The sequence below is a fragment of the Eurytemora carolleeae genome, unplaced genomic scaffold (assembly GCF_000591075.1).
Source record: "Eurytemora carolleeae unplaced genomic scaffold, Eaff_2.0 scaffold600, whole genome shotgun sequence".
Taxonomy (NCBI): Eukaryota; Metazoa; Arthropoda; class Copepoda; order Calanoida; family Temoridae; genus Eurytemora; species Eurytemora carolleeae.
In genome coordinates this window covers 224,265-233,369 of record NW_019397594.1, presented here as the reverse complement: position 1 = coordinate 233,369, position 9,105 = coordinate 224,265, and the positions used below count along the sequence as shown (strand labels likewise).

Sequence of the window (9,105 nt, the reverse complement as noted above, 5' to 3'; positions counted from 1 at the left end):
TAGAAAGACGACATTCAAGCAATATTGTGTGTATTTGATGTTGTCATAAATCAATAGTTTCACCAGCAGCTAGAAATCATCTATGAAAATAATTGTTGGCTTTCATGTTTATTGGACTATTTCAAATCATAACTTGAGTCTATTTCATATTTCACAGTTTCGATCCCAAAGTTTAAAAATATCACATCAATTTTATAGAGAACTCGCAATTCGAAATAATCAATTTTAACGTAAAAACATTGGTTTCCATTAGCTCTTAATGTTTAAAGGGTAAAAGTATCGATGGGAATCGATCAATCAGACATGCCATTCTTTAAGTAGAGGTTGAAATTGTAGATACTTAGTCTTTTACCTTTAAGTACTACCGCTTATTTTAATCTCTATTATAACAATTTTGAGCTGTTAGAACCTAGAGCGGGCTCTACAAAATTAGTTTACAGTCTCTTTAATCATCATACCTGATAGCTGCATATTTTCTAGTGTCTGCATTTACGTTTTGTCTGCTCCTGTATCTTTTACTTGAATCATCCTGTAATATTTTAAACATATTTAGATCTGCAGATCAAGTACAGTGAGAACCAGAACATTATGGAAAATGACGACGACATTATATCAATATTTAATCATTAATCAATTAATATTGTTACAAATCAAATAGTTTTACTTGATTATATTTACTAACTCGCTAACTAAGTGAAATGAGTCTGTTTACACTGCACAATTTCTGTGTCATGGGCCTGTCAATTACATAAATATGAAATAAAGTAATTACTGATTTTTTTTCTTTTTACAGTGGTAACCAGCAAACTCAAGAATAATTGTTGTATTTCCCTAAGGATATTTTTGTTGATTTAGAAGTTTTAAATGTTCAGGCCTCAAGGTTTATTTTTAAGACTAAAACATTTGGAAAATTGAAAATTGAAAAATTGAAAGAAGTAGTTTTGTTCGTTTGTCTGTATGTTTGTAAAATAAAAAAAAATCACAATAATTTGTTAAAAATTCAAAAATTGTTTTTGTTCCTAATCATCGCAGATTTAATTTTTAGATCCACTGGAGTATCAACGTTTAGGGACGGAGACAGGTTTACTTCTATCAACCAGGCCTTACATAAATATTCATTAAAGGGACTGTATGTCTAAACATAAATATTCATTAAAGGGACTGTATGTCTAAACATAAATATTCATTAAAGGGACTGTATGTCTTAACATAAATATTCATTAAAGGGACTGTATTTCTTAACATAAATATTCATTAAAGGGACTGTATTTCTTAACATAAATATTCATTAAAGGGACTGTATGTCTAAACATAAATATTCAAATAAGGGACTGTATGTCTTAACATAAATATTCATTAAAGGGATTGTATGTCTAAACATAAATATTCATTAAAGGGACTGTATGTCTGAACATAAATATTCATTAAAGGGACTTATGCCTTGACATAAATATTCATTAAAGGGACTGTATGCCTAAACATAAATATTCATTAAAGGGAATGTATGTCTTGACACAAATATTCATTAAAGGGACTGCATGTCTTAACATAAATATTCATTAAAGGGACTGTATGTCTAAAAATAAATATTCATAAAAGGGACAGTATGTCTAAACATAAATATTCATTAAAGGGACTGCATGTCTAAACATAAATATTTATTAATGGGACTGCATGTCTAAACATAAATATTCATTAATGGGACTGTATGTCTTAACATAAATATTCATTAAAGGGACTGTATGTCTTAACATAAATATTCATTAATGGGACTGCATGCCTAAACATAAATATTTATTAATGGGACTGCATGTCTAAACATAAATATTCATTAATGGGACTGCATGTATAAATATAAATATTCATTAAAGGGACTGTTTGTATAAACATAAATATTCATCAATGGGACTGCATGTCTAAACATAAATATTCATTAATGGGACTGCATGTCTAAACATAAATATTCATTAAAGGGACTGTATGTCTAAACATAAATATTCATTAATGGAACTGCATGTCTAAACATAAATATTCATTAATGGGACTGTATTCCTGAACATAAATATTCATTAAAGGGACTGTATTCCAGAACATAATATCAATGAGAGTGTACTCCAATGATAATGATTTCCTCTCAGACTTCCAATTTTTAACATTTTTCGAACATCGAAAATTTACCAATTAAAACTGTAAATGGGGAAAAAAAAATTTATTTATTAAAATGTAAATAAAGTAGAAAGGTGTGTTCAGAAAGATTAACAATGAATAATTACAAGAGATGCTAATCTTCCGGCATTTAAAAAAAAAATAGTTTTTTGAAGATATTTGTTATTTTTAAAGGGTACCTTCAGCTCGCTGTCTACCAGGATATCAAACCCGTATAGTTCAAAGCAATTATTTCTTAAAACAAAAATTGATTGTAATTGTAAAATATAGATCAACAAAGATATCTTTTACATATATATAAATGTCTATTAAACGCATATTTGTAGAACATAACCATTATCTACACTTTTTTTACAATACGAGTATTTTCAATACATAGTACACTCACTTATTCAGATATTTTCCACTTTTCTACATTTTCATTTCAAAGATTATTTTATATTCAAAATATTAACAGTACATAAAAGAGTACATAAATATTAAAGTATATGAAGTAGTGCATGTAAATTACTGTAAAGTAGTAGTACATGTAGCAATGCATATATATATTACAGAATATGCAGCAGTGCATATAAATTACAGTTCAGGTAGCAGTAAATATCTATTACAGTACATGTAGCAGCATACGTATATTACACAGTACATGTGCAGCAATATATATAATATACAGTTGTAGGTGATAAAATCAATACAATGAAGACGACTTTAAATCTCAATTTCGATTTAAATTAAGCTGTTAAACAGGACTGGACTGCTGTAGAAGATTCCTCTCAATGGGGCTTTAGAGCTTACAACTCCCCATTTTGCATAAGGGGTGCAGTTATGGGTTTTCCTTATAGCCCCTTAACTTGGAAAGAGTATAATAGAAGGAACACAGGGAGCAATCCCCTATACCCTTCCTCCTACAAACCTCCTTATTTCTCCTACTTGCTCCACAACTCAATGTCAAAAGAACAATTTGGAGAGGCCTCAAAGTGTAGAAACAAGAAACAAGAGGCAAGAAGAAAGAAGAAAATTGAACAGGAAAAATTGGAAGGGAAATCTCTTGATATTGGAGATGGGGGCTTGGAAGCCGTCCCCCCCCCCCTCCCAAGAAAATATCAGGAAATTGTGTTTTTGGTTAGTCAGACACAACTCAAGAGTAACCTATTCTATAGAATTCAGAGAAAAGAAAGCAAGATCTTCTCAGCAAGTTCAATGCATTACAGAGTTAAGAAAAAAAGCAAGATCCTTAAAAATTGTTCTTTCTTGAAGAGTGGCGAACTACAAGGACATCCAAAAAAATCTTTACTTTTAATTTTCAAAATTAGCTGAATATGATTGAAAGATGTACGAACAAGAAGAAAATGAAGAACAAAAAACATATAAATCTCAAAATATGTTCATCTGATATCAAATAAATATTCAAGAATATTGTAAAATTAAATCAAAATAAAATATTAAAGTTAAAAAAGTACATGTTTCAGTACATTAATTTACCTGTGTGGTACAAACATCTTACAAGCACTGTTTACAGGAAATTCAACTGATACAATACTCTAAAAACAACAGATTTATCTATATACATATAAATTTTTAAAAAATCTCTGTTTATCTGTCCGATCATAATTCATGAACCATTTAACCCGTTTGCCTCAAAATTTGGATTTGGGAACTTAGTAGAAGCACGGGAATGTTTTTAGCTTGGCAAATTGAGTGGTGTTGACTCATATTTACACGAACACCATATCATAGATAGTGATGGACAAGATTATAGTTTTTCTAACAGTTTTAAGATTTTCGGACAGTTTCAACATTTTAAAACTGTGTGCAGTAAAAGTTCACTTTTATGAAACTTTGCAAAAGTGTTTACCCTAACTAGAAATACAAACCAAATGATCGTTTTGGGGTCATTTTCTGCTCGTTTTTTTGCACATATTTTCTCTCAGGGTTAAAATCTGCATAGTGTAAGAAAAGCAAAAGAAGAAGAAAATATTTAAGATTGTAAAACTCTCAGATATTTGTGAAACGTTTTAAACGTCCAAAAATCTTCAAAATTTTTAAAAAGTAAATTGTGCTATTGCAGCCCTTCAGCATCTGTACTCTGTAAAGCACATAGATCCAGACTGCACTGACAATTCGCATTCATTTTCCAAACTGGATCCACTTTAAAGCGTCGCAACGCCTTGGCCCCTGATTTTACTTGACTAATTCACTTTAATTTAATGTTGCCTTAAACATATGTTTACATTTTTAAACTTGAATTCAAACTTGTTTTTAGCTTCAGTCAATTTGCAATCTTTTGACCACTGTGAAAGTGAAATATATAATTTTTCTATTTTACCTTTATTATCACATCTTCTATACTCTGCATCAGCTGGCCGGTATCAATATTATTTGCTTTTAAATGTTTCAGGTATGCACTAAATTATAAGAAATAAATATTAAAGGGACTGTTCAGGAAGGATTTAAAGTGACCCTCCATTTATATAGAGCGATTTTGCGATAACTAAATGTACTGTTTGAAACTTCAGTGATTTTTAACCTTAGAACCTGTTTTCATCATTCTAATTTAGATTTTTTGGGCTATGTATCATGAGTATTTTTATAACTAAAGTTGTTTACGCTATTTTTGACAGATTTTGAACGAGAGATCAAAATATGACGGAAAATATTTCGAAATAAACTGAATGCGCATCGATGTAGTTACGTTGCATGTCCGACTTATCTAAAACTACGTAGATATATCTATTTTATGGCTGGAAAGAAATTAAAACTTTGCCACTAACTCCCTATATCTTTGTAAGCCAATGTTAAAGACCTTTGATATTTCAAACTATGAATTCTGTTGGATCAAATATCAAAAAGTTTACACCACCAGGTTGCAAAGATATATGGATTGGAAAAATTGAGTTTGTGGCAAAAACTCAATTCCTTTAGATAACCGGGCAACCCACGTTACAAATGTAGGGTTAATCACCATAATTGCTTCAGTGATGTTAAATAGAAAATTTACCTATTTAAAAGAAAAACCTTTTTTTAAATTAGGAATTTAATTTTTTCCAATTAACCACAATTAACGTCTAAAAGCGTCCCCAAAAAATCTATAAAATTATAAGCCTAACGTTTAAGTTTTGTTTTACCTTAGTGACCATTTATGCCCTTGATCATCATTATCAGGATCACTTCCTTTTATGTAATCTAAAACAGAAAAAATATTCAAAAATAAAAATAATAATAAAAATAATGAAAATGAAAATAATAAATAATACTCATTTACAACAAAATACTAATAACGGATGTTTTTAAATTCTGTTCATTTACTACTACTGCAGCTAGAAGTAACAGAATAAGAGTGGCGAAAAAATATCAATACAATAATTTAAATTTATTGTATTAACACCATTAATGACTTCATTAATTATTTTATAAATGGGACTGTAAGCGTAAATTTGCGTGACCCTCCATGCAAAGAAGCCAATTTTCCCAATTCACAATGATACCCTTAACAGCTTTGTCTGATCAAGTATGCACTAGGTATCAATGTTTATAATATTTAAAACGGATTATTTTCAATTGCTGTTTTTCTACTGCAAGAAAACATAAAGGAATCGTCAGAATTAAACACTTTTAGGCGACAATACCTTCCACATTTTTATCAGATAAAGGTTTCAAGAGTATCGTTGTAAATCGGGCATTGAAATTACTCTTTTACAGTCCAGATATTTACAAATAAAAGTGTCACCTGAATGATATTTATTGATTGAATAATTACATAAATGCATACAAGGATTCCACAGATTCTTTCCAGAATTATCATATTTAACTGTAGCAAACCTAGACAAAGTATCTATATGTCTTACTATAGGTTGGGAACCCAGCGCACCCAGGACTAACCAGAGTCAGCAGTATTCTGTTTCTTCTTTTTGAAATCAAACGTGTTTTGGTCTATAATTCAATAATCATTTACTTTACGGATTTGTTTATTTTATACATTTTCATTCAAAATGCATATGCCAACAAAAAAAGTATTTAAGAAAAATGGCTAACAAATTATGTTTAATGGGTCAAATTGTGATCGAAAGTCACAGCTTTCTTAAATATTGACAGAACCGTTAAATCCACGTGAGCGTTGCCCATGTCATAGATACCCCCGCTGTGAGTTCCCAATTGAAAATCGAAGAAAATCTGTCAAAGGGTTCCTGGGTTATGATCGAACATACAACAAATAAACTTTACTACTTTATATATATTATAGAAATATTAATCTCTGTTAGAATATTAGTTTGTCCGATCATAACTCATGAACCCTTGACAGATTTGCCTCAAATTTGTAATGAGGAACAGATTAGATCCGCGGACATGTAATTAGCATGGTTTGAATAATTGTTTAGATCTCCTGGCAAAGCAAGATTCCAAAGCTAGAGTTGTATAATTTGCATTTTTGCACAACTTTTTCTTTGCCTTATTTGCCATATCTAGATTTTTCTTCAATTTTTTTTTATTTTGCTGAAGGGCTTTTTAAATATGTATTAAATATTTTGTAAATGAATTACAATTAATTAGAAATATTTTTATTTTTTCCATAAATATCCTAGTATTTCTTCGGTCAGTGTACTGCAGATCCCTGCAGTACATACTAAAAGCTTAGTTTAGGGTGTTCCTTTGCTTTTATTTAGATATTTTTTAATTGTTTGAGTAACTTTTAGGGACTTTGGCTCTAAATCTGTTTTTACCTATATAGTGAACTAGCCTTAGAGGGCGCTTCGCGCCAATCTTCTCTTTGTGTACATCNTTTAAATGTCTCAAATGAATCCTTAAGAAGCTTTCCACAACACTGCATACTCAGTTCAACTACCTTCCATAGCCGGTTTGTCCCTTTACTGTTCTTTTATAGTGTGCAATCATACTGTTGATTAAATCACGTAATCTCCCAACTCTAGCTTGATCAATAGAATCGGATAATCTGCAGAAATAAAACCTACAGGGTCACCCACAATTAGGATGAGCCTATAATGACGACCTTAAACTCTTTCAAGCTTAAATAAAAATTTAATTTGAAAGAGTTTCTGTTTTGAATTTAGTCTTTTAATAGCACATTAAATGGTTTTACAAACAAAGTAAAACAGCTGTAGATAACCTTGAATGTATGAACAAAAACTGTATAAATTCTATCGTCTATGAAATCTCATCCATTTTGGGTCACCCTGTATGTATTTATATGTATTGGCTATATTGTAATGTATTTATATATCCTGTTGTATTGGCTATATTGTAATGTATTTATATATCCTATTGTATTGGCTATATTGTAATGTATTTATATATCCTGTTGTATTGGCTATATTGCAATGTATTTATATATCCTGTTGTATTGGCTATATTGTAGTGTCCACCCTGTATGTATTTATATGTCCTGTTGTATTGACTATATTACAATGTATTTATATATCCTGTTGCATTGGCTATATTGCAATGTATTTATATATCCATGTTGTATTGGCTATATTGTAATGTATTTATATATCCATGTTGTATTGGCTATATTGCAATGTCCAAAGTAAACAAGAGAATAAATATGCTTACAAACAGCTTGATAAATATCATAACATGAAATCTATTTCTAGAATGCCGCGTACAGAAACCAATGAAAACAGGAAGAAATAGTTTTTGTTTAATNACATCCCCCGGCCACCCATGAGTGTCCACACAAAATTTCAGCTCAATCGGTCCAGCCGTTTGGCCGGCAATAGACAACATATATATATAAACTAATGTCTTGTTTTATTATATAGATAATAAGACACTTAAAACTCCAGTCCGTCTAAAGAACCGGGCCAACTTTTAGTCAGCTAAAGTAAATTGTACACTGTACAGTGTACAATTATATTCTCATGTAAGTGATCTCTAGTTTAATGTGAGTAAATCCGGGACATTTTCGTGTATTTCAAAATGCACGAAAAAATAGGCTATGCAAATAGATCAGCATTATGAATATTTTCCGTCCAAGTTTACTACATAAAGAATTATACCTGACTAATCCGTCCTCGTATAGATAAATAATTAAAGGATCGTATGAAGTGACTAGAACATACAGCCGTAGGTCAGACTTGTGTCCGTTAATCAGCAGAGGGTTATCTATATATTTTCCAACCACCATTGGTTCTTCAAGGGGGACCTGAGTGATAATAGACAATTAGATTTTATTAAAAATTATTCGTCAAACTAAAATATTGGTGTTTTGGGCATTTAAGAAATTTCCCTTATTCAAATGTTAACCAATTTTTGGATATCTACTAACTCAACCCCAACCCCCACCTTACATTTGTTCCACCTTGCATTTTTAAAGGAAGGGCAAAATCTCAAACTTTTTTAAATCTTGTGTTTAAGATTATAATTTTAAAGTGACTGATTTCTAGTGACTCTCCATGTAAAAAGTGGGATGTCCGCGTTACAACGGTATAATGATGAATGAATGAGAAATTATTGTTTTAAACTTTAAAAAATTTATATTTCTCAATCGTGGTTTCTCAATTAAAGTGACTTATAGATATTACAGCAGAATAACGACGAAACCTTCCACATTATTAATGAGATGAAGATTAAGTGCCGGTAGCGATGTAAACATGCACCAATACAGTCTAAAAGTAGCATGATCCGTGCCGGTACAAAACGTACTTCATAAATGCAGTCCAATCAGGCAATCCCAGTATAGAGTCCGTTGATTGTCCCTTTATGAAGTGACCTGACTGGGATGATTTATTAAGAATATCCCTTTATAAAGTGACCTGGCTGGGATGATTAACTAAGAATACCCCTTTATAAAGTGACCTGGCTGGGATGATTAACTAAGAATATCCCTTTATAAAGTGACCTGGCTGGGATGATTAACTAAGAATATCCCTTTATAAAGTGACCTGGCTGGGATGATTAACTAAGAATATCCCTTTATAAAGTGAC

The 9,105-nt window shown here is 30.8% G+C and overlaps 1 protein-coding gene across 1 annotated transcript; it reads right to left on the bottom strand.

Moving 5' to 3' along the window:
- Window positions 1–1,000: 1,000 nt before the first annotated feature.
- Window positions 1,001–9,084, bottom strand: LOC111715079 (tubulin polyglutamylase TTLL5). The gene is made up of 8 exons (XM_023490332.1): window positions 9,063–9,084; window positions 8,178–8,323; window positions 5,891–5,982; window positions 5,289–5,346; window positions 4,490–4,568; window positions 3,646–3,704; window positions 2,346–2,400; window positions 1,001–1,102 (listed from the first exon to the last, which is right to left on the bottom strand). Exons 2-8 carry the CDS (start codon window positions 8,303–8,305, stop codon window positions 1,001–1,003), a joined length of 573 nt encoding a protein of 190 aa, XP_023346100.1. The 5' UTR covers window positions 8,306–8,323; window positions 9,063–9,084.
- Window positions 9,085–9,105: the final 21 nt, after the last annotated feature.